Below are 26,461 nucleotides of genomic sequence, written 5' to 3'. Positions count from 1 at the left end.
CAAATTTTACGCAGGAAAGCCAGCGGTTGAATTTACCGAATAATATCTATCGTAATATCAGGATGCGTTTAAGCGGGCATTATGGTCTAGAATTGAAAAAAATTCTTTGGTATTTAAATATTTTCAAAACTGAACTATTCAAGAATATATGTACAAAAGGATTTTTCAAAATTTAAATTATTTTCGAGCATGTAGCTGTTTGAGCACATCCTTTGCAAAACTTTAAACGCGTTTTTCTCGAAACTGTCTTTTTTGCTACGACGATACCCACGATTCCTCAACTTCCATTCGACCAATTTGCTTAAAATTTGTACAGAATCTTTTTTATATTTCTCTTCAATATGAACTACCTTCATCCCCAAATTGTTATAACAGAAAGTTGTAAATTTTTTTTCTTTTAGGCAGTAGCTATTTCGTGAAAATAGACCTCCAAATGTATCACCTAGAATTCAAACTTTTTGACTATATTTATTTTTTATTTACTTTTTTAAATTCTCGAAACATTTGTTAATAGCTTATAAAAAATATAGTAAAAGTATTTTTTGCATTTTTTAAGAGCCTTTCAAAAATCGCGTAAAATTTTTGGTTTTAGAACAGAATACACCCTTAAGTTAACCAACAAAAAATGTATTTTATTAATTTTGGCTTTGTGAACTAGTACATTTGTCAATTGATATTTTTTAATTTTATATTTTAATCACGATTTTTCACTTTGATATTAATTTATTTGAATTTCCATCAGTTCTTTTTCATATACGAACATACAGTACATGACCAGGATTCGTTCCGAGTATTTCTGTATTAGAAGTCAAAAAAGTTTTTCAATTTTTAATTTATTCATTTCTTAATATTGTTAACTAACTCAATATTGTTCCTAGAATATATTATAAAACACCGATATATTAAGATTTTAATTGATATAATTTTGTCCATTTTATGATTTTCGTTAACATGTATATTTTTGGAGTTATTTGCAAAGAACGATGAAAAACGCCAAAAATAAATGAATTTTTAGTAGTCAGTAACTTTTTTTTGAAAGACATATTTTTTTTTTCTTATAATCAGTTCTTCTATCGATGTCCGACGTTATTTTGAAAAAATAAATAAAATTACACCGCTGAAAAAGGTTGTCATCCCCCCGGCGGAGTCTAAATTCTTTCCACTTTTGAAATTCAGAGCGAGATGAACCTAATTCCGGAATTTCATTCAAATTGGAGAACAGTAAAAAAAATTCAAACCCAAAACGCTCCATTGACTCGAGTAAATATTTCGTTTCCAATAACAAAAAAAGCTTTTTTTACACAATGAAACTTCTAAATAATTTTTCGAATAAGTAAAAATTTTTTTGCCAAGTTTTATCCTTTACCTGTGTTCCTTACACAGCGTAGCATTTGAACGCTACGGTTTGCTCTACGTAGCACGGTCGCGCGGTTTATCTTGCGGCCAGAAAGAGTGACCGGCTCGTTTGTCTTTGGCCCGTGAATACACCGAAACGATTTATAGAAGGCCGAATGCTGATTAGCTCCACGTCCGAAGCCCGATGTCGGTGATACGACCCTCTTACACCGCGATATCTATCGTATAAAATATGTCAGAGTTAATGCCTACTGGTTTATATATATTCGCACGTCGAAATTCAGATAAATATTTATCGATATTAAATCGAAACTCAGCGGTCTTTATATACCGGCTATAAGACTTTCCCGTATTACATCAGAAATTGAATGATTGAATTTTGATATGAGCAGATAAAAGTATGAATAACATAGAAATTGGTAAAGGCGTGGCTGTACTGGGATTAAATATTATGTACGAAAAACAAAATAATAATATCTTACAGCAAGTAAATGCAGCACTTTTAATGGATTAATTGAGTATAAATAATACGAAACATTACTTGATAATAAAAAAGCCATAAAAATAACGTACAACAGTTGATTAAACAAGCTTACTACAGTATGGAAAGTACGTACAAAATGACGAAGTGTTTTGTTTTTTAATTATATTTATTAATTTAATCGTTTCTATTCATATTTGGCTACCAGCAATGTAGTCTTTCATGTAACTATTACATTTGTTAAAGAAAAATGTAACTAATTACAAAATCTATTCTGTCCATATGGTAGGAACAAAATGAAATGTAAGTTAATAACAGAATGAGATGGTAATTTTTACGATTTTGAGATGCAATTCACAAATAAATTGTTTGGTCTTCATTGGAACATCAGCAAATAAAGCCTGAGCCCTAAAGAAAGAAATCATAAATGATAAACAGCCATTTTCGGGTAGAACGTGAAAAGAACATTTTGCAATAATTGCAAATCTTTTCTTTTTATTGGTGGAGCTTTTGGTCTGTTTTTAGAAGTACTAAGAGTAGAAGTTAGAAACCATTCACCTTTGACAGGTTTCAATTTTATTTTTATTGGTCTTGAATGAGCTACCCTTTAGTTCTTACAAAATAGTACTATATCATTTTATCCTGATAATTGCAACAAAATTGAATACAATCCCTAGTGCTGTTATAAGTTTAATAGTTGTAATAGAAATAATAAATAACATTAAATAGGTCACGAAAAACGACACGAGAAAAACACCCTCTAAATAAACTTTTGAAGATACGTTGAACTGATTACTCCGACAAAACTGTGACAATGACGCTCAACATCTGACATGATTATTATTATAGCTTCCATCGTATTATATAGTCGCGGAAAAGTTATTAAAACTAGCCAATTTTTAAATGAGGCCGATCACTGTTGTCTTTATTCATATTGTCAGTATTTCTTCTAATTGTTAAACTGGTACACCAAGATGTCAAATTTTTAAAGAAAACAGGCAAGGGACATATATATATATATATATATACTAGCTGACCCGGCAAACGTTGTTTTTGCTAAATAAGGTATATTCTAGACTATTTCTAGAGAATCAAAAATATTAATACTTTAAGTGTATAAGGATGTGTTGTTTGAATGATATAGACAATGAAGTATTATAAAAACAATAAACCCCATTGGTTTATCTATATTTTGTCAAGACAATCAAACTGGAAGATTTATACACTTTCTATAGGAAACAGTATAAACCATCCAATTCTTTTTTGGTCTTTCTACTAATTGATTACGTTTCAAGTGTTTCATATTGTTTTTGGATTCCGGATTTTGTGTATAATTGTAAATAATACTACTGAGTTTATACAAAATTTTCAAATTTTTGCGAGGAAAGATAGAAAATAAATATTTAAAATTCAAAAAAGTATTTCTTTTTTTACCTGCTTTTTGAAAAGTTTCAAGTAACATTCGGTGAAAAAAAGTAAATTTAATATAAAGTATATATGTAGAGCAGGGCGAGACAAATCGGTGGTTGGCCTTTTTAACCCCGGACCTTCATATATTACTATCTATTCTGCGATAAATTCTGGGAAATTATAACTGGAAAAATGTTATTCGACAAAAGGTCCATTTGATCGATACCAAATTTAGGGTCTGAATTTAAATAACATAAATAAAAAATAATATAACCTAGAAAATGTTTTATAAATACCAATGAGCATATAATTATACAAATAAGATCTTTCAGAGCACCGTGTTTGAGAAAAATATGCCAAAAATGCATTTTCATATTAACATATCAAAAAAGTTTATATTTTGAGTCTCTAGTAACACTTGGGGCCCGTTTACTAACGTTTTTGTATATAAATAAAACTACAAACAAAACTACTTACTACAAATTTATCACAAATAAATAATATTTGCGTAAAACATCCTATTAAACGTAATTGAACGTCATCTGTCAAAAGCGTTTGACATTTCACGAAATTGCCACCGTCCATTGTTCTATTTAAATTACGCTTCTACAAAAATTTTCAAATTATAAATGTAAAGTTTCTACGCGGATTTGAAATAATTTCTCACCTTTTGGACATTCTCTGGATTGGCACGAATTTTTCAAGACTAAGACTGGCCAAATCGATTCAGCCGTTTTCGAGTTTTATTCGGACATTTGAAAGAGAGCTCCATTTTTATATATAAGATATATATATATATATATATATATATATATATATCTGTATAAAAAATACCGTTGTGTAGTAAAGGTAATAATTTGCGTATGCTAATTCGATATTCCGAGATTCGTGTCATTTCAACCGATTTGTGTAGAAAGCGGAATTAGCATTCCATGTTAGGATTGCATTTGAGAAGTTCATTCGTAGACGCGCTTGACAGTAATGAAGTTCGTGAGATATTGAGAATTAAGTGCTGGAATAATATATTACATTGTATAAATCAAATATTTGCATTTGACGCCGCTGCATATATACTCAGCACCCGCTTTACATGCGGAGAATATACGTCGTAGATTTCACGAAATGGAATTGTACGCAGACGGTTGTGTATGTCAGTCATATTGTGATCCTGTTATTTCAGTTAACGAAATATCAATGGAGATAGATTCAATAGAATATCTAACGTACATTTTTTTTTGTTGTATTATTAATTTTCATAATTATTTATACATAAGTTTCGTAATTTATTGGAGCAAATGATAAAATGTCTTATTAAATTGATTATTTTTAATTACTTAATCACAATGTTATTTTTTTGATTTTTTTTTTCTTTTGTATTATTAATTATCAATAATTATTTATACATAACTTTCGAACCTTTATTGGAACAAGTAATGAAATATTAAATTAAAAAAGTTTTATTTTAGGGCCATGTCAGTCATATTGTGTTACTGATGTGTTGGTGGTATCCATTTTAACACTTTCGGGACGACACCAATCTCAAAACAATCTACTTTACCGGCTGTAAACTTGATTTCATTGTGTATTTTATGGATTCGTTTGAAAAATTTATGGTCATTGAAGGACATACATTTTTAATATTAATTTATTTTTGATCATTTTATAAAGAATGGTGACGTTCAGAACAATTTCCAAAATGCATTGGTTGATTTTGACATGTTTTACAATAAAATGTTGTTCGCCGCCGTCATCCTTGTGCTTTTCTGTCAGAACAGACAATACAATCCCTTTCTTTTTCAAAATTTAGAATATGCCACTGATTAGTCAGTATATTTGGTCATTATTTTGCTGCCATAATGGTTTATTTTTTCTATTTATTGTCTAATAATTCATTTATAAAATATAAAGTAAAATAATCTATTGGATGTCTTATATTGCTTGGTATTTGTAGTCGGGGTGCTTGTTGATGTATGTCAAACTCGATTATTGAAGGAGAATCGGCACATTCGCTAATGTCTTTCCACTCTTCATTTAATTTGTCGAGCTTCTTTTTTTTGTTGGTTGGATAATATCATCATCACATTCATCACTATCTTCGGTGCGAATAGTAATTTCGTAAAATTTGTCTGTATGAATGTCTATTTGAAACTCATTTTCACTACTGCTTAATTCACAAAATTTACCAGTCGTTTTGCCATATTTAAAAGCGCTCGGTCGTTTTAAATATTAAAAAAAGACTATATAGAAAAGAAAAGGGCTAAAAATACTACTAAAATAATTTAAAATTATTTTTAAAATACAACACTGTTTATCACTGCTATATGTAATTTATTCAACTTTTCGATGCAAACTGAGTCATTGTTTATAAAATGGCCTGTGCCCTCACAGAATATGTTTGACCACTCAGGTGGACAGCCGTCCCCAAAGAGTTAATCAAAAGATAGGTAAAGAAAAAATAGCAATTATGTTCCTATGAAATCTCAGTAACACTCCAACGTTAAAATGACCTACTATGGGTTGAAACAGCACTAGATTAAAAGTAATCACGCAAAAATAAAAAAAATAAAAAAAATTCATTCAAAAATTCTCCCTTGTAATAGAACATCTGTGTACCAGAACTACACAAATATCGGTTTCATAATTTAAAACAAATCTTAACCGCATTTGTTTACAATCCAAATGAATATTTTTATACGATCAGCGGTTTACTAACAGCCCCAGGTGTCTGGTCGCGTGCGGTGAATCCTGGCGTAGCACGAGGGGTACGTCTCGTAGCGTTCGCGTTCGCAAACAAGCGCGCAGCCGGTCAGCTGCGTCGCTCTAGGGGCGACGGAACGCCAGGATCGCGCAAGTGATAAATGATAGATGAAATCGACAGCGTTTGGATACACACGTATATGCGTACGCGTGCTTGCGAACTGAATGAAAATATTAGGAGAAAAGATGGAGGCAATGAAAAATTTATAGAAAAATAAACAAACAACAAGCGTGCCTTATTTGATAAAGAATGCTTTATTTGGTTCAAGTTGAAATGTGAAATTAAATTAGACAGGAATTGATATGAATGTAACCACAAATGACGTATAGAAGTCACGTTTTTACAAAAATCACATATTATTAACTTTCCATAGGGTAAGTTATAGTAATTGCACAACATCGAAAATGAACCTTTTTTGCATATACTTCAATTTCAGAACATTTTAGAGGGGCGTCCATTAAACACGTGAGCAAGTTTTTGAGGATTTGTGGACCCTCCCTCCTCCTTGGTGATACACGGTGATATTCAAAATTACGCCCCCCTCCGCCCACCAAACATTACAATTTTTGTTTATTTTTTGAAAATATTAGATTTTTTTTTCAGAAAAATCTATTAAAAAATAAATACACGTAATATCTTACTATATCTCTATCTCCCCCACGTGATAATTCGTGATTTTTTGTTTTAACCCCCCTTTCCCCTAAAACCTCAAGTGATTAATAGACGCTCCCTTAGCATACAAGAAAAATGGATGTATATGTGTATTTGCGGGTGTGTATATTTGAATACAAATTTAAGTCGACGATTTTGAGGGCACAACACAACCAATTTAAAAGATTCGACAAAACATTCGATTCCTATTGATGAAAAGATGTGCTGATTAGTTTTTTGTAAAAGCAGGTCGAGTAGTTTCGGAGATACGGGGCAAAAAGTGCAAAAAATGGCTATTCACTTTTTGAGAGTACGGAGCGTCCAATTTTAAACAATAATTAAGACTTGTTGACTGACAAAATATAGAATTTATCAAAACTTTGCGAAGTCAAGTTAAACTTGATGAACATATGTCTAATGGTCGTTTTTGATCGCCATATCGGTTAGAACGTGGGCTAGCACCAACTAGTCCCGGGTTCGCTGGTTCGATACCCGCTACCACCAAGCCTGACATCAGGCAATTTTGATGTCAAATTTTCACTTGAAGTTATAGATCTCAAATATAGCCTCCTCAAGTAAAAATCGCTTCTAAAATGTAAGCAAATACTTCGGGTATAGATAATTAGTCATAACTGGTCTGGACAACTACTGGGTTGCTATCCATTCAAGATTCATGTAAGAAGAAAAGTCAAAACAATTACTGAATGTCCTAAGTGTGACAGATAGTAATTAAAATAAAAAAATAATAATAATAAAAAAATTGATCGCCAAAATGATTGTTAGTCTGGATCTCCAAAATCACTAGACCTGCCTTTGGTGTTTTATAGAGAAGTGCAATAATTGTTTCAATATTTAATAAGTTCAAAAATATGAAGATTTTTAAAATTACGGATGGTTCCAGCAATTTGCCTTAAGACACGATATGCCATGCACCACTTAGTTGCATTTTCAATTGTTTGAACAACTAGTATTTTTTATGTGTTCAAGTAAGTAAAAAATCTACAAAATCAGATTTTAGTTAACACAGATAACAGTTTAAAGTATAAAGCTGGTAATGGTAAAAATAGAATATGCCTTTTCTTACCTAATTATGATAGTATTTGCAATATTTTCATATATACATGATATATTAACGTATATGCATGATATAATATATTGACACGTTAATTGTTATGTCAGTCATATGTATCTGACGCGAATAAGTTGTACATAAGCCATGTCTGACATACAGACATTCTACTAAAACAAAAAAAACATTCCTGCATATGGTCAATAACATGTCAGTGAGATGTGTGACATAAAATATAGTGTTTTTTCAGAAATTTTAATAAACAATTTTTTTCTTTAATACATTAAGTTTCCTTGATACATTTTAACTAAATTATCTAATGAAGTTACCGTGACCCATATGAACCTTTTTCTAAAGTTGTCGAGGCAATTAACGTGTTAAACCGATGATTTGTAGTATTGCATAATTCATTTCGTTGATGTTCTATCTAATACTGAGAATCTTATAAAATTAATAATGTATTGATTTGAAGTTCGCAAATTTACTGTCGATAACGTATGGAACTGAAATACATATTCGACGTAGAAGCCACTTTATGGGTTACGTGTAGACAACGGTATGATACATCATATGATTTTCCATACTCTGGAAACCATTAGATATACTAAAGCCAATGTGGCTGTCGAAGAGGAACTAATTAAGGTATCGACGTATGGTTATATCTACCAACTCCCCGATGACTGTTTACTACTTATCATAGTCATCCTGATACCGACGTTATAGTACACTTACTCTTGAGTGTTATTATCGGTTAAAACGCAGGTACATAAACTAATCTGTAACCATCAAAGTTATAAACTTAATTAAAGATTCATATAACCTGACTATCGGCATTAGGATTCATATAACTTAGCGGTTTGTTGAACTATTGTCAATTTGTGTTTAATGAACTTATTATTTTTGTTGCAGGTTTTTCCTAAAATTCTTCCTTAAGTGCAATCAAAATTGTCTGAAAAATGCTGGAAATCCAAGGGACATGCGGAGGTTTCAGGTAAATATAAAGCAAACATGAATAATAAAATATGTAAAAAACATCATATTCATATAAGGAAGCTGGGAACTTGCTGTAATCTTGGGATCCACTGATAGGAAATAAATCCATTGTAGGAAATAAAGACGGATTGATGCTATAACTATTCCTCTATCGAATCTAGTAAAAATAATTCCATAACTGTTGTTCATTATTTCATAATTAATAGTTTTTTAGAAAAAGTGCGGTATTACAATTTATCCTGTGCTTGGGGCAAGGTTGCAACATTTACCGTGGCAAGTAGTAACAACAAAAAATGACAATAATACATCTGAAAAATTTATTCCTTACTTAATTTTAGAAAAATTTACATGTTTCTAAATAATTGTTATGAATAAGCGCAAACTGTAGTTAATACAAATAAAATATAGAATGAGCACTGTAATATAAATTTATATTGTGAATCAACATAAATTACAATTATTATCATAACACTAATGAAAGATATAGTGTCTCCTGTAACAGAATTTATACGTGCCCACATATCTTTCAAACTATTCATTTCTCCCATTTTTTTTTTCTTCTTGAATCTGTGTATAATTCTTGGATACTACAACTAGCCCCAAGGTTCTGTTTCAGCCCTGTGTGATTTTTTACATTAATCAAGATTACTAATTAATAAATTTGGCAATCTCAAAAATTGTTATATATTATAAAAATTTAATAAATTTGAAGCAAAATAAAATATATAAAATTTAAAATTAGTCTATAACACTAATGAAAACCAAAATTTTATAAGAATTTTATATTGCCTGACAAAAATGACGCGCCTGCACACTTCTGTTCACTGCATGGGCAGTAGCTTTTAAGAAACTATGCAGGACTGTTTACATGTCCAATCAAGACCAAAAAATTTATTTTAACCCTTTCACATGACATCCATATGAGGTGCCCTGTGTACGGATGTCGTCCAGGGACGACGTGTTGTGTTTGCCTTTGCTTCAAGATTTATCAGTATGAGTTGAAGTGATAGTATTGATATTGATAGTATTGAGTTAATTCTAGTTGTTTATTGTAATTTCTAGTTCAATAGAAGCGTAATTTTTAATTTAATACATTTTTATTGATAATCATAGAAATATCTTGAAATATATATGGTTTTGAAAATAGTATGAACCTGAAGATTGTATTGTAATTGAAATATTGTATTGAAGTTGAAATATGTTGTAGGTGGCTAAATGCTCGAGTAAGCAAGGCTAATAAATTTTTTTTTTTTTTTTAAATATCTTTGTCGTGCCTGTATGCTGTCTCCGTACAGCAGCGATGCTCGTATATCGTTTAAGATCCTATTGAATCGCCTGTTACTACTTACCCCACTTACAAATAACCCCTAGCTTCCAGGATTCACAGATAAACACGTAAATATGTTTTTTTAAAGTTGTTTAAGCCATTTATGAATCTATCGTATATCCATTTACGATTAATCGCTGACAAAGCAAAAAAGAAATGCGAACGAGTCACGTGGAATCATATTTTTTAATTACGATCGCCTTTTTCCGCGCTGCTTTTCTTCGAAGCACCTCTCGCCGGGCGCACGAGATTGAAAACGTAATAAAAACAAATGACTGAATTGCTCGCAGCTTACGTAACGTATATAAACATCAACAAGTACACAAGACGCATAAAACATCAAAAGGAGATACGAGCGACGAGACGGAAAAGCGAGGCGGCGATCTGTCGAGAGAGAAAGCGGCACGAGAGCGACTTAAACTAAAGCCGGCGGGGATTTAATCTGATCTCAGAGGTGCTACAATTACCTTAGCGGCTTAATTTCAGAACCGCGTTCTACTCCGGAAGACCGCCGTGTATACAAGGCAACGTCATAATTTCCATGCGCTTACCGGTAGCAGTGTAGCGATTTCGTTTCTATGAAAAAAGAAAAAAGTGGTACATGGCATCGTGCCCTAAAGCTAATTGCTGAAACTTTCCGTACCGATTAAAATTTAAAAAAAAAAATCGAAAATTTTTGAAAACTGAAAAAATGAGATCTTCGAGAATTTTGAAATTTTTGAAATAAACTTTAAAAAAAAATTTTTTTTTATTATTGTGATCTTTTTGAAAATTTTGAACTTTTGAAAGCAATTGAAGCGCATAAGCGCCGTGTCGCAGTCTAACGGATATACATTGGTACGAAACATAATTTTTTTTTTTTTGTTATAATTCATTTTTGTTAATCGAGACTTCAATATCTTATTTACAAAATTAATATGTACAAAAAAAAAAATACAATAAATTGAATATCAATTAAAAAAAGTTGAAATAAAAATAAAATTAAAACAGTAATACAAAAATAATAACATAAATGAACTAAGACGTGATGATGTATGCCGCGTACTAAGCCAGGGGGCGTGCAGACATTGGGCTAGGTGTTTGGTAGATCGAAAGGCCATTTCTTGCTCAATCTTCTTAACGGTCTGTGAATCGCTTGAACAGTAGGATTTGTATGCTGGATTAATTTATTGTTGAAAGATGAACTTCTAATTTTGATCATTTCGTTGACTGTAGAGATTTTCAAATCTCTTATGTAGGCAAAAGTTCGAAATATACCAAGGCGCATTAGTTAGGATACGCAGAATTTTGTTCTAGCACATTTGAATGATGTTTATGTTTGATTTACAAGAGCAACCCCTTAGTTTGATTCCGTAAGTCCAAATGGGCACTATGATAGTTTTGTACAGAAGTACCTTGTTATCGAGAGAGATTTCAGATTTCCTCCCAAAAAGCCAGTAAAAATCTTATTTTCAGTTGTGTACTTAAAGAAATGGGAACAAAAGTTGTACTATTATTCAAATCTCTATAAAATATTTGATATTTTGATGTTCGTATGTCTAATGATTATATTTGACCACCAAATGTCTTTACTTCTTTTACTCCACCTCCGAAACCTCCAAAAATTGAACCAGTCCTTCATTTTCAATACAAGTAAAATGTTTTTTGAATTTTTAAAATCAGGCGCTCCGTTCTCTCTAAAACCGATTTACCATTTTCGACACTTTATACCTTTTATCTTCGTAACGGATAGACCTGCCTAGATTAAAAACTAATCAGCACGTCTTGCCGTCAATAGGAATCAAATGTTTTCTGAATCATTCAAATTGGTTGATCAGTGTCTCGTAATCGTTGACAAAAATTTTTAAATTTTCTTTCTCACTCTCTCTCTCTCTCTCTCTCTCTCTTTCTCTCTCTCTCTCACGCACACACACACACACACAAACATACATAAATAAATGCTAAAATGTTCAGAAACCTCTGAAACGTAAAGATATGTAAAAATTTTCATTTTCGATTTTTGGACGATTACTATAATTTACCCTACGGGAAGTTAAAAATTCGCATTTACCTTTTCTCTCGTCCGTAGTATTTGCACGGTCGAGTGCTCTTTTTTTCGTTTTCTGGTTTTATGACCGCGCGTTCTATTATGAAATGCAATAGAGATGATTATCGCGCGATGTCATCGCGCCGAGCTAAAGCGGTGTAATGCAATGTCAATTGGTTGGATAAATGCGAATAATGCATATCGTTTTCGCGCTGGAATTTAATTGTTTCGCTTGTTTTAATTATAAGCTATTAGGAAAATTTTATTTATATTTATGTCTCAGTATGATTATAAATATATGTACATATATAGAGTAGGGCGGGGCACAAAGATCTAACTTGACTTTAAGAAATTATATTGTAAAAATCAAACCAATTATATCACAACAAATAATACATATCACAAAAACAACTATCTTACTAGGTTCAGTAAAACACCCGGCTAATTCATATCGTAGATTTTTGTTTTAAATATTTGTCACCTTGACCTTTTTACCCCATAGGGTAAAAACTGGCTAAAAAAGGACCGACATGGTGCAAAAAGATTCACCATTTTATTTCTAATTTTGTAAAAAGTTTTATAGTATAATAGCTACATTATTGAATGCGATAGATTTTGATTAATAGGTTGAACAACAAAAATATAAAATATGATCTGGACATGATGCTGAACATAAACAAAAAAAAGTATCAACTCTCATTACTTTAGGCCTCTTGATTTGGTAGTTATTATTATTTAATTTTATATAATCAAACTCATTGTTTCTCTAAATACAATCATTGTAAATAATAAACACAGCTTTTGTTTGAAATACATATTTTATTGACACATTTTTTGTGAAGATTAAACTGAATATAATTTTCATATAAAACTTTGTCCGAAGAAATTACCATTAGAGTAGGAATGACTTTCTTTAAAGCTTGTCTTGTTAAATTGTTTTTTTTTTTTAACTTATTGTAAATTATTATGTACTATTTTCTTATTGTGCATCTCGCTAGTATATCCCGCTCTACCCTATATACGAATTGCTCATCCGATTTTTTTTGTAATTCATCTATCATTTTCCTAAATCTATTTAAACTCTATTATTCAAGAAAAAATCGTCTGTCTTTAAATAACATTATGTACACGACATACAACCGTTTGCATCAAATAGTCTCAGGAGTCGTTCGAATGCGTAGGCGTCGTAGGGGTATAAAAAAGAGGAGCACACACGAGCCTGCATGTAATATACTGCCGCGCGGCCATAAGAATCATCTTGGATGTGTGCACGGCATCTTATTTTATTCTGCGACACAGCGACTCTATATACGTGAACAAACGGAATGGGGCTCGTTGGCACGGCGCACTACTACGCCGAGGGAACCCTAGGTTCACGTACTATTCGGTAGTATGTATGTGTTATTTTTTCCGCGGAGTTCACTGTCTGATGTCTTTCTTAAGGGTATCCGTCGTGCAGGACAAGGACACAGCACAGGATGCCTTTGCCATGCACCCGTTTCCAAAAAACACCCCACAGACTTACCCTTCGTGTGTGTAAAGGCCTTCACGACTTCTTCTACCCTCGCCGACTCCCACCTTCTTACTTGTCTACCCTTATCCGTTTTCCGGCCCGTGTGTACCCCCACGGTAGTTTATAGATATCTTGTTGCCATAGTTACCTCCTAAACTCTCGAATAGTCAACGCGAAGGGTCCGAAACACGTTTATTGCGTATAGGATTTTCGGACGGGTCCTTAAAATTTCTATCCTAAAAGTGGCCCTGTATACGAACGCAAACGCTCCGCCGAACGCCATTGTCGTCAATGTTTGATGGTTGCATAAAATACGAAAATAATCAATTTTATGTTGCGCTCGCAAAGCAATACTACGACTTTGGCTGTTTTATTTCGCTGACGATAGAATCGTAAGAATAAAGAATTTACCTAGCTGGCACTTTTCTTTCAATGCTCGCAGCAATTATATATATATATATATATATATATATATATATATATATATATATATATATATGATTTTGTTCGAGCTTAAATAATTATAATTAAATAATTATAATTACAAATTTATTGAATCCATACGCTTCGGTCTTCACGAACACCTTGTCTAGTGAAAAAATGGTAACAATGAAAGAACTACAGAAATTGATATACGTTCGTTATAATAAGATTTTATAGAACTATTACTTAGAAAAATACACTTGGAAAAACTATTGCAAAACAAATAACACAATCCAACAATTAATACTAACATTGTACTGCAAGTTAAACTACATACATGTGATTGGCAAGCTAGTTAGCTGGAGAAGATGATGGTAATGAAACTATATATTCATTCTTCAATTCAATTTCTAACTATATTTTAAAAATTTGAAAATAAACTATAGAGATCTGAATTTATGGATTAAATAAATAGGATATAACTTAATTTAATATATATTTCAACTTCATCTGTATAAAATATTTGCAAAAAAAGAATTAATTAAAAGTTACCAATTCATTAAGTTTTTTTGGTTAACAATGTATTGTATGTTTGTTTTTCAATATTGTTCATATACATACTGATGATCACATGAAATTGTATGACGAAACGTCTACAAAAATGATGTTCTAAAAAGCTTATCTTTTTTTGCTTGGTGTTATGGCCTGCCCGATTTTATTTTTATATATCAGCGTGTGATATATGTGTGAGTGGATATATGATGGTAAATCCTTGATACTTCATTTTTTTCTACATATCAATTCAGAAACAGAAAACCAATGCGAAGTAATGCGACTCAATCGCTATTGAATAAATTGACATATCAAGAGATCACTTGCAATCGCACAATTTCATAAAAGCGAAATGTCAACAGATTGACATCGACAATATGTTTTTAATTAAATGTCAAACCATTTAATAATGAACTCTTAGTATAGGTTTATGTACTCACGATTTGTTTAGCCAAAATTTATGCACAATAACAACTTAAATTAATAACCTAAATTTTGATTTGGATTTTAATTTACGAAATCTTTTTTTTTTTCAGGTGGTGATATCAACTCAAGTTGCTGTAGATGGACCTTTGTTGGCGATTTCAGACAACATGTTCGTCCACAACAACTCGAAGCACGGCAGGCGAGCCAAGAGACTCGATCCTGCCGAAGGTACGCAGGACTCTGTCGAGAGTACGTATGCGTAGTCTGTAATTGATGTGCGATTACAAACATAGACGTATAAAAAATCTAAAAAAATAACAAAAAGATTTCTTTTAATATCCGCTCTTATTTTGTCTAAATATGCCAACCCAAGGTCGAGACACGTCGGGAAAAATAGATAAAATAATAACTCATTCTTTGACCATCTTTATTTTTTACTGTATCATTCACGAATTTATTTATGATTTTAATCGGGAAATAAAACTGAACGTATGTCACGGCGTGTAGGTTGTAATGCAACTATTACGCTATGTTACTATATTTTGTTTCTATTGTTTGTTTCAACATGTTCCTATATTTTCTTTAAAAATTATTGTTACATTAGTAGGACAAATATTTTTTAAATAAAAAATTTGTATTTGACCCATCCGTGGTGTATCAATTACTAAATGTGGTGTGGTGACAGTATCAATTATCCTAACCAAGGGTCAGTACGATATCGTGCAATATCACATCAGGTTTTCACTCGAGATCATAGATCTTAAATATGACCTCAAGTACAAATAGTCTTTCGGGTGCATTGCTGCATGAAAAGTATGAAGTCAAAAAATACTTTTGAGTTAAGTCATAATTGGTCACAACTAAGATAAGACAACAACTGTGTTGCCTTCTGAACAAGTCATATACCAAGATATCAAAACAATTACTAAATGTCCTGGTAATATAGACAGTTTGTAATTCAATAAAAAAATTAAAGGATAAAATACTTGCAGTAATAACTTTAATTGATCATGAAAAAATGTGAGTAACTTGTAAATGTGAGTAAAAAATATGTAATGCAAACCTAACAATTTCCAACAAAAATTCTATTGAAAAAATTCTACAATATTATGCAAAGATTGCGTAGTATATCATATCAGTATTGATGTCTTGATCTACTCCTAAAATCGAGTATTTAAACGTGTTTTTAATAAAACACCTGAATATTGAGTTTTTATAAAAAAAACTGTAGACATTACTCTAAATGATGACAGAAAGAGTTTTAGAAATTAAATTAAGTAAGACAAAAAGAATCTTAAAGCTACGGTTACGAAAAACAATCTTAAAGCTACGTCATCGAGTAGGCATTACAATAAGCATGTAGGACCAAGTTCTGATTACTGTTAACAATATAAAACAAAATTTTCGAAAAAAAACATCAGGTCGAATTTTAATTACAAGTTGAGTACAATTTTTGACAAAAGCTATGTGGTTGCTGTGCAGTCAGGCGTTTTAGATATAAAATCTAACCTAAAAACAAACATCAAAAATGACTGTTGTCATAAGTGCATTTTTATGACGTGGCATAATAACATATGAGTTACATTTTATGAAACGGCCATTGCACAGCAAATACATAGTTTTTAGTACCATTTTATATGTTACGTAACATAGCCTTGCCATAACATTGGTCTATTCTACGGCAGAATCGAACCCTTAATCTATTTCATATCAATAACGATATCTCGGTCTCTAAATAAAATCGTACATAATAATTTAAGCTGGCATACACACCTAACTCGTATGTAGTATTCTTATTTTCGTTTCCCGTAGTCTACTGATGCCGGTGACTAGGGCCAGAACTCTCTCCGGATTCGAGAGTTTATCCGGCATTCGCTGCGCCAGAAAACCCTGTTTACGTTCCTCGAACACGTATTGTCTTTCTTGATTTATCGCGATTCGCGAACGCCAGCATGTATATAAATGTTGGTAATGACGACCGGCGTAGTTTAAGAACACATAACATGAGAACGAATTCAAATTTTTTTTGCTTCTTTTTCAATGGTTCAGGGCCGAACTGAATTTCCTCTTTTTTAATATCTAGATTTTTGGTATCAAAATAAAAACATTTCGATGTCGTAAGTAAGTTTGCAAAATTAGAACGATACATTTTGTAACACAAAAAACATCATTTAAAAAATTACTTTTCTTAAATAATATCAAGTAAAATAAAATATTGCATAATTTTTTGTTCTAATTTATATTTGAATTATTTAAAGTTAATGGAAGCATTATATACGTGAAGTTTGTGATAATAGACAGAAATATAAAATGAAACCAAATAAAAACAAAATTTTTTAAAATTTATTTTTATTTAGATAAATATCTTAATTTTCAATAAAACTTTCTGGTAAATATAAATTATTTTCTTTTTATTTACATAGTTATTCTATTCACGATCTTCGCAGAGACTGCGAAAACATCTTAGTCACAAATTATAAAATATTTTCCTTTTTCTATTTTTCATTAGACTGAAAATAGATATAAAATTCGCAAAAGAACTAAATGCGTAAAAAGTTGCTTCATTTGTTTAAATTTTTGTTCATTTAAATTTGTACATTTTATTAATTATTTTGCAAACGTGTATATAACATTTTACAATTTTCCATTCTATACGACAATTCTATGTTTCATATTCTATTTTTCACGACTTTGCTCATTATTATGTAATGTATGTGATCAAACTTTGTTTATTTCGTTATCAGTAGCACGATTTAAGTTTTTTCTGTCATTATCAATAAAAATGCCGAAAATCCGCCGAAATTACGCTTCAAATAAACTAAAAATTATTATCATAGTAACAAATAAATTAAAAATTATTATCATAGTTATGAATTTTAAAGCAAAGTCCGACAAAGTGCATGTCGTCCATGGACGACCGTACGCACACCACGTCATGCGGATGTCGTTCATAGAATAAAATTTATATTTTAACATAACTATGGCATAATAATATACCACGTTATAAAATGTTTCGTTTTCGTAAAATCTTACAAAAAAAACGATCGCATAAAAAGTTGCTTCATTTGTTTTATTTGAAATTTTATATTCATCAGTTGGTTTGAAAATATTTATATATTCAATAATATAATAAATGAGTAATAAGGATTTTGTATATCTATCTTATGATAATAATACAATTCATTATTAAATAATCATTTAAAACATTATTGACAATACAAATTAAATGAATTATGGAAAAAATCACAAAAACCATATTATAATGTTAATTTATCAGTATTACTAAAATGATAGCAATAAATCCATAAGATAGAGTGACCGTTTGGGTCTAGAAAGCCACTTTGTTTAAGAAGTCGGTACAACAGCTCTTAAGACTCGTTAAGAAAAAAACTTGGCGTGTCTTTACGATTTCGGTGTCCTAATCCGTCCCTGTCTACACTGTTCTTTTCACACAGGTTTTGGCAATCTGCCAAATTCGTTTTTTTCGCTGTTCCTATGCGTATTATGTGTACGCTTTCCTCTTTCCTTAGACTAGAAAAGAGAGGAGAGTTGGCCGGATGGCTGGTAGCAGTGTATCGTTTTTACTGCTTGCGCGTGACGATAATTATTTATGTGAGTAGGTGCGCGAGTGACACATAACTCGCGAAATGTACGGCGCGATTGTTAGAATGAACCATAAACGGCGGAAATGAAATCGTGAAATATTTGCAGACCGAAAAAGTCAAAAAGAATGTAAAAGGTTAAGTCAAAAATAACGTTTGTTTTATTTAAGAAAATGATTTATGCCAGTTAATAAAATTTTCCACATTAAATTATTTTATCATCTCAACACACAAATGCAAGATCTGCAAAAAGAAATTCCTGTAAAAAAAACAAAAAGAAAGTGGCCGCAAGGTTTACTAAATTGACAAACAATACATTCATTTAAAAAACTTCTTAATGAAGTAATTTATATTTTTTTTCAGAACACTTATTTAGAGGCCGTTCAAGTATTACGTAAACACTATAGGGGGGCGGGGGGTTGTTGATTTGCTTATTTTGGGTTGACATGGGGGGCAGGGGAGTCTGATTGATGATTACGTCATAGGTAGTATTTTTATTTTTTTACATTAATTGCAAAATGTTTACGTAAGCATGGGGGTAGGGGGTAAGAGCTTTGCTTACTTTTACTGACAAGGGGGATGGGGGGGGCGAATAATTGTAATAAATGCTTACGTAATACTTGAACGATCCCTTATACGGTTAATGTCCGAAAATAACGAGTCCAAATTTCCACCCATCAATGATAACGTGGTCTAATCAATCTATATCGGCGATTGATTTTTGTTTAATAAAACAAATAGATATTATGATATTTAATTTAGATATGCTTTCCATTTTATTTATATTATTTTTTCTTTCACAGTGGGCCTATACCCGCCTTTACCCGTGGCTACGCCTTGCATAAAAGCGATATCGCCAAGTGAAGGTTGGACCACAGGAGGATCCCAAGTTATAATCGTGGGCGATAATTTCTTTGATGGTCTTCAGGTGGTTTTTGGGACGATGCTGGTTTGGAGTGAGGTAAGATTTCAGTAGTAAATATTATACAAAATGTATATTTTAAGTTGGAGAAATATTTCAAATGTACCAGGAAATTTTTACGTGAAACTTAAAATATTTTTTTTTTGAAGAATTTGAATCATTATGAATCAGTAGTACCACGAAAAAATACATTTATGCCTTAGAAACTGACTTGCACAACTAATGCTTTAGAAATATAATTTTTTTCAGAATTCGTATTAATGTATAAATTTGCAATAAATCATGTTTACTACTTTCATGTAATATTTTTAAAAATGATTACAAATCAAAAAATGCCAAATAACGTAAAAACAAACTTTCATAAAAAATTTAACTATTGTTTCAAAATTAATATAATTGTAAGTTGTTTGTTTTTATCCAAAGTTTAATTTTCACTATAATAAATCTTGATTACACAAAATATTATAAAAATCGCCATACTATTTTATTTTTATTTGTCCATTTACTCACAATAAAATAAATGATATGATAGACGCGTACGACATCGTAACTGATGTCTAATGATCATTATTATAAATATATAATAATGTTATTTTATGAGATCGTATTTTATACCACATTCGGCCTTCACAGATCGAATCTCGTAAACCGATTTTTATGAGCATTCTATAAAATATTATTTTATACTGACGAAGTAGAAACGGTCGAATAGGGTTTTTACATTGCAAGATCGATTCGATGTCGGTTCTTGATGTAATTTTTCAAGGGACATACGATTTCTTACAGTCGAGGAAAGTTTTAGAGTAATAGACAAAATAAATTGTAAAAGACAATAAAAAATAATCTAGTAGCATTTGTTTGATAGAAGAATGAGAAAACAGTGAAAATGCTATGTATTTGCTATGCCATCAGGCGTTTTACACAAAACATGCAACTTCACTCATATGTTATTATGGCACATCACAAAGATGCCATTGGTCTATTTTATGGTATCATATTTATTAAGGGGGCGTCCATTAATCACGTAATCGACTTTTTAAGAGTTCTTAAACCCCCCCTCCCTCATCCCTTTGATGACACGTGGTGATATTCAAAATAAACTCCCCCCCTCCCCCACCAAACAGCAGTGTATTTTTAGTTACGAGAAAAAATTATAAAATTTCTTTTTTTACAAATGTTAGGATTTTTTATTAAAAATCTGGTAAAAAATGAAGACACGTGATATATCCTCTCTTCCAACACGTGTTATTTCGTGATTTTTTGTCAACCCCCCCTCCCCCCTAAAAACCTCACGTGATTATGAACGTCTTCTAAGAGTATTAGGTTGATTTGGTGTCACGTATTGGATGATTGTTGATATAAAGCACAGATGATTGTTGGTACAAAGCATGTATATTATATACAGCTAATTATATATTTACAAACTAAACCATATTGAAATTTCAGCTGATAACCCCGCACGCGATAAGGGTCCAAACGCCTCCACGGCATATCCCTGGCGTGGTTGACATAACTCTATCCTATAAGAGCAAACAATTTTGCAAAGGGGCACCAGCAAGATACGTCTATGTCTGTGAGTATATAAACATATCTACTATATTAAAATGCTAAACCTATCGTGGTGTAATGGTTAAGAGCGTGGGCTAGCATATACTAGGCCTGGTTCGATCGCAACCTCGATCGATATCAAGCAGTATGATATCCACTTTAGGTTTTAGATGTTACATATAATCTCGGGTGAAAATCGCTTTTGATTGTCTAATTTTCTATCAAAAATCCGCCAACCAGATATTACGAAAGAGTTGTTACTGTTTAAAATATCTTATAAACATTTACTTAATTTTGACGATAACACAGAAAAATAAATTCGCGAATATTGCCGTCAGTTTATCTGAAGAAGTATATCATGCTCTCTCTTTACATTGTCACTCGTTGAGTAGCAAAGGACACCCCGAGAAGAGAAAAAGGTCCCTGAGGAACACGTCTTATATATGAAATATACACTCGTTCGTTTGAACTTATTCAAAATAGATACTTATATAGTTTTGAGTGTATGCTAAACTGACGCTTTTAGTGATGATCAGCTATCATTTCGAGAATTTTTTTAGAAAAACAGTTTTATGGAAGGTTGAAAAAAAAATCGCCATTTGATGTAACAATAGGTCAACATCGATTCTTGATAAAAACTAAATTTAAATCTTTATTTTATTGATTAAAAATATATTTTAGCTTCTTATTATGATTAATAAAATATTATTGTAATTCGTCTATCAAATTAAAAATCAACTATTGAATTGTTTTTCTAACACGTCATTAGTTTAATGCAATGTCTTTCGAAAAACTGACATTCGAAAATCAAATTTTCTAAGTTGTAAATATAAGTGATAATAAAAAAAATATATGCAATAATAAATATACATACATACCTATACACAAATGTATATATATATATATATATATATATATATATATATATGTTTATTATTTATTTCATTATGATTATTTTCGTTAGTGTTTATAAATATTTTTCTTATAGCTCTCAATGAACCAACAATCGACTACGGATTCCAAAGATTACAAAAACTAATTCCAAGGCATCCGGGAGATCCAGATAAATTACCAAAAGAAATTATACTCAAAAGAGCTGCTGATCTGGCGGAAGCACTTTATTCCATGCCTAGGTAATAATAGCCCCGAAAAATTATTTTTATAGCAGAATTATTATTTGCTTTACGCCTTGTTAACACTTTTCATTTGTTTTTATATGATATACCTGATATTTTTCATAATATTAGAAGCAATAAATAAACATCGATAATTTTTTTTGTAGAAATAATCAATTAAGTCTCGGGGCCCCCCGATCCCCAAGTGGAAACATGGGAGGATTCAATTCGTATACTGGTCAACTGGCTGTTAGTGTGCAAGATACAGGCGCACAATGGACTGAAGGTAAATAAACATTACGCAATATCTTGCATTTAAAGAAACCTTGATAAACATTGCATTTTAATATATATTTGGAGATATATTTGGAGATAATAGCTCTCAGAAAACATAACAGCATTGTTAGAAAAATTGTAATATGACATATGAAAAAGCCAAACTAGTGGCGCGCATGGCATTGTGCCTTAAGGCAAATTGCTGGAACTTTCCGTACCAACAATTATTTTTTCAAAAAGACTAACATTTTTGAAAAAAAATTACTCTGAAAAAAATAGATTTTTGAGAAACTATAAATTTTTGACAGAAATTTACTTTTTTTTGAAGAAAAATTTATTTTGAAATATTTTGAAACTTTTTTTCAAAGCAATCGTACTGCTATAACTGCATAGAGACGAAATATAGAAGCGCGAAAGCGCCGCTTCGCCGTCTAACGGATAAACATTGGTACGGAACCCATAGGAATGTAAACAAAATTTATACTTATTGTTAAAATCTCTATAAAATATCTGATAATTTGATGTGCATATATCAAATGATTATTTTTGACCGCCAAATGTTTTTTTTTTACTTTTTTACTAGATCTCCGAAACCGCTAGACCTGCCTTCATAAAAATTTGATCAGTTTTTCATCTTGTTATTACAAGTAAAATGTTTTTTGAATTATTTAAATCGGACGCTCCGTTCTCTTAAAATTTGCCTTTGCCAAATACTAATCAACACGTCTCTTTTTCAATACGAATCGAATGTTTTTTGAATTATTCAAATCGCTTCATCCGTGTTCCCAAAATCGTCGACAAAAATTTGTATCCGAGCACACATACACACACGCACACACACATACATACATCCATTAGGTATGCCAAAATATTCAGAAACCTCTGAAACGTAAAGATATATAAAAATTTTCATTTTCGATTTTTTTGCGATTACTATAACTTACCCTACGGGAAGTTAATAATCGCTATATTTTATAAAATAAACCTTCAAGTAATTGTGCCATTAAACAAAAATGTGCAATAATAATTTACCATAAACAGGCAAAAACAAAAATCAAGAGTCGAAAAATTAATATATCAACAAAAATATTCGCCATATTTTACAGAACATAACTTCAAATAATTGTGCCGTCAAACAAATGTACTATAATAAATAAATTCGTGCAAGATATAACTTGCGCACGCATTTTATGGATTCACCTTAACTACAACAACGATTTACAGCAAACAATTAACATAAATTATTCCAAAGATTATAATTAAAAGATACTTACATATAACTGAAGCGCCTTCAGCAAACCCGAATCAGATTCATTTCAACACTTTCAGTACGAAATATTTTCTCGGAACACTACACTACACTTTTGTCCTTTTCACCTTGAAGTGCAACAAGTAACTGAGGTACTTGCATGCCCAAAAATTCCTTATCAAACTGCAAAGAACTTCGCACCACAATTGTTCCTGGCAAACGATTTTTGCATAACTGTAATATAGATGTCGATGCTATGTTATTTGGCATTGATAGTATAACTTATATGGCTTAATAGAATATTGGCGAAAAAAATAACATTGATATGTACATTTGCCCACTTTGTTATTAGCAATTATTTGCAACAAATGCCTTAAGACAAGTTGAAAGAACTATCAAATAATTGAGATTTGGAAACATTTAAATATTTTAATTTAGAAAATATAATTTATTATTTCAAACTTTAATGAAGTTTTATATCTAAACACTTTATAAGAACCTCAAAAGAAATTGGCCAACACATTAATTTTAATTTCAATAATAAAAAAATCTATTTATTAATTTTATAATAAAAATTATATTATCTTCGATTGCTGTTAGATAAATATTTAAAAAAAATCTCTTTCAGATGAATACGGTAGACAGCAAAGTAGTAGCGTGAGTCCACGTGGTGGATATTGTTCGAGTGCTTCAACTCCTCATAGTTCTGGTGGTGGTTCATATGGTGGTGCCAATGCCTACGCGCCTGCACCAAACATGTCCGGGTTACCAGGATCGCCGGCTTCTGCTGGTATATTCAATTCCACATCACGTGAGTCAACTCGAAGAAACCAAACTATATCGAAATTTATAGACAACCGCCAACAGCCAGTTAAATTCAAATACAAAAAATCAAATTCATCTTTGAATAAATATTTATCGACATTTTAGTGATTTTTTTATTCATATATTTCTGGAATGTACCTTAAAATTAGTAAATTTTATACAGAATTGTGCATTTTAAACTCCGTGCATTTACACGTACTAATAATACTATGTACCTTTTTGAAAATAAAAGAAAATAAGCGTGCTGAACTGGGTAGTCTGGCCAATTCTATGCACTATATTGACATTAAATATAATTTAATAATAATTTTCTGGATAGCTATTTTTATTTATGATTTTATTTTACTGAACTAAAATACTCGTGTAGTCTAAAAAATTATTTATTTAATTTTTATATTTATAAATTTCTTATACGTTTCGGAGATGAGTAATGTTTTTTTTTATGTATTTATACACTTTTTTTAAGTATTTGGAAATTGAAAAAAAAATATGTTTCAATAATTCAAAGATAACAATTTTTTTAAATTAACTGGAAATTGTATATTTGAAGAAGGGAACACCGCATATCCCCATAATATTTACAAATAAAAAATTAAATTTCTGAAAAAAGAAAGCTTTTAGTTTAAAACAAAATAAAATCATAAATTGTAATAGCTATCCAGAAAAATAATCAATTTCTATTTACCCGCTGCTTGGGGGAATTGTCTAAGAAAAATGCTCAAACCCTACATTCATAAATCAAATTAATTAAGATTACTTTTTATGAAGATATTAATTCCGTAATTGAAATACATATGCAATTATAAAGCATTTTATAAATGATATTTTTTCTGACAAAATTATTGGTTTCCTGTGCAAAATACTAACGAATGCCTCATTCTATATAGTTTGGTAAACTATTCATTCCATCAACTCATTTCTCGCTTATCACATTTATTTAATTATATATATAAAATATATGTAATATTTAAAATCTATATCGCCCGCTAATAAAACGTTATTCAATTCCTATATCACGTTTTATGAAAAAAATCCATGCTTTTTCAACTCTTTTCACCATTTTTAACTGATCAATCCAATATGTAAAATGTAAAATATTTTGTTCAACCTATGTTTTTAATTAAGTATAAAAAGAAATATTTTGTATAACATAATTCTTGGTATCCAGAGTTTGGTAAAATATTCATTCCATCAAGTCATATTTCGCTTATCACAATTTATTTAATTATATATAGCACACTCTAATAATTTAAATATTACCCATCAGTAATACAACAGTTTTCAATTTCCTAAATCACCTTAGATGAAAAATATTTCATCCTTGTTCAATAATTCTATATCATCATTTCTACCTTCCATCCATTTCTACCACCCAAATATGTGAAATAGAATCGAAACTCTTTCTTTAAAAACCATTTTTTTAATTCGCACATGAATTATATCATTATTTTCCAATCATAGTTTCATTCCCTAATCATCTTTTATTAATCTAATTTTTCTGGTTTACTAAATCATTTATCCATTACAGGTGTCGGTGGTTTAGTTGGAGGCTTCGGCAGCGTCAATCCATTCGCCCTGTCGACGTGCAGTTCCCAAGGCTACGCCCCGAGCCCTTTGGTCAGCTCTTCTAAATAAAAAGAACAGACAACTGTAGTCTTCGACAGCTGCTACAATCCTGATGTGCAATGTGACCAAATCATTTTCAATAAACATATCTAATTTTTTATTTATATAAACATAGTTAAATAAATGTTGCATACGAAATTGTATATAAATCTGAATGCTTGGAAACTGATATTTGCGTGGGAAGGAAATGGGGTATATAAGTTTTTTTATTATATTTTTGATTTGTTTATATAAAGTTTGTTTGGTGAAAATGAAATTAATATACGATTTATCACGTGCTTCTTGAATATTTTATATATTGCATATACAGTAA

At 30.9% G+C, this 26,461-nt stretch overlaps 1 protein-coding gene across 1 annotated transcript in view; it reads left to right on the top strand.

Moving 5' to 3' along the window:
• LOC113376289 (transcription factor collier) overlaps positions 1 to 26,157 on the top strand; it is a 107,020-nt gene extending 80,863 nt beyond the window's left edge. Inside the window, exons 8-15 of the mRNA XM_026616194.1 lie at positions 8,635 to 8,716; positions 15,096 to 15,234; positions 19,391 to 19,548; positions 20,956 to 21,082; positions 22,046 to 22,190; positions 22,355 to 22,458; positions 24,326 to 24,508; positions 26,051 to 26,157. Of these exons, the coding sequence (XP_026471979.1) occupies positions 8,635 to 8,716; positions 15,096 to 15,234; positions 19,391 to 19,548; positions 20,956 to 21,082; positions 22,046 to 22,190; positions 22,355 to 22,458; positions 24,326 to 24,508; positions 26,051 to 26,157 (1,045 nt within the window). The remainder of the gene's footprint in view (positions 1 to 8,634; positions 8,717 to 15,095; positions 15,235 to 19,390; positions 19,549 to 20,955; positions 21,083 to 22,045; positions 22,191 to 22,354; positions 22,459 to 24,325; positions 24,509 to 26,050) is intronic.
• The last annotated feature ends 304 nt before the right edge of the window (positions 26,158 to 26,461 follow it).

The sequence above is a fragment of the Ctenocephalides felis genome, unplaced genomic scaffold (genome assembly GCF_003426905.1).
Source record: "Ctenocephalides felis isolate EL2017-DRISC unplaced genomic scaffold, ASM342690v1 CF-g0.4_SCAFFOLD_01886, whole genome shotgun sequence".
Lineage (NCBI taxonomy): Eukaryota > Metazoa > Arthropoda > Insecta > Siphonaptera > Pulicidae > Ctenocephalides > Ctenocephalides felis.
The sequence above is the reverse complement of the archived record's forward strand: the minus strand, read 5'-3'. Positions and strand labels throughout refer to the sequence as shown.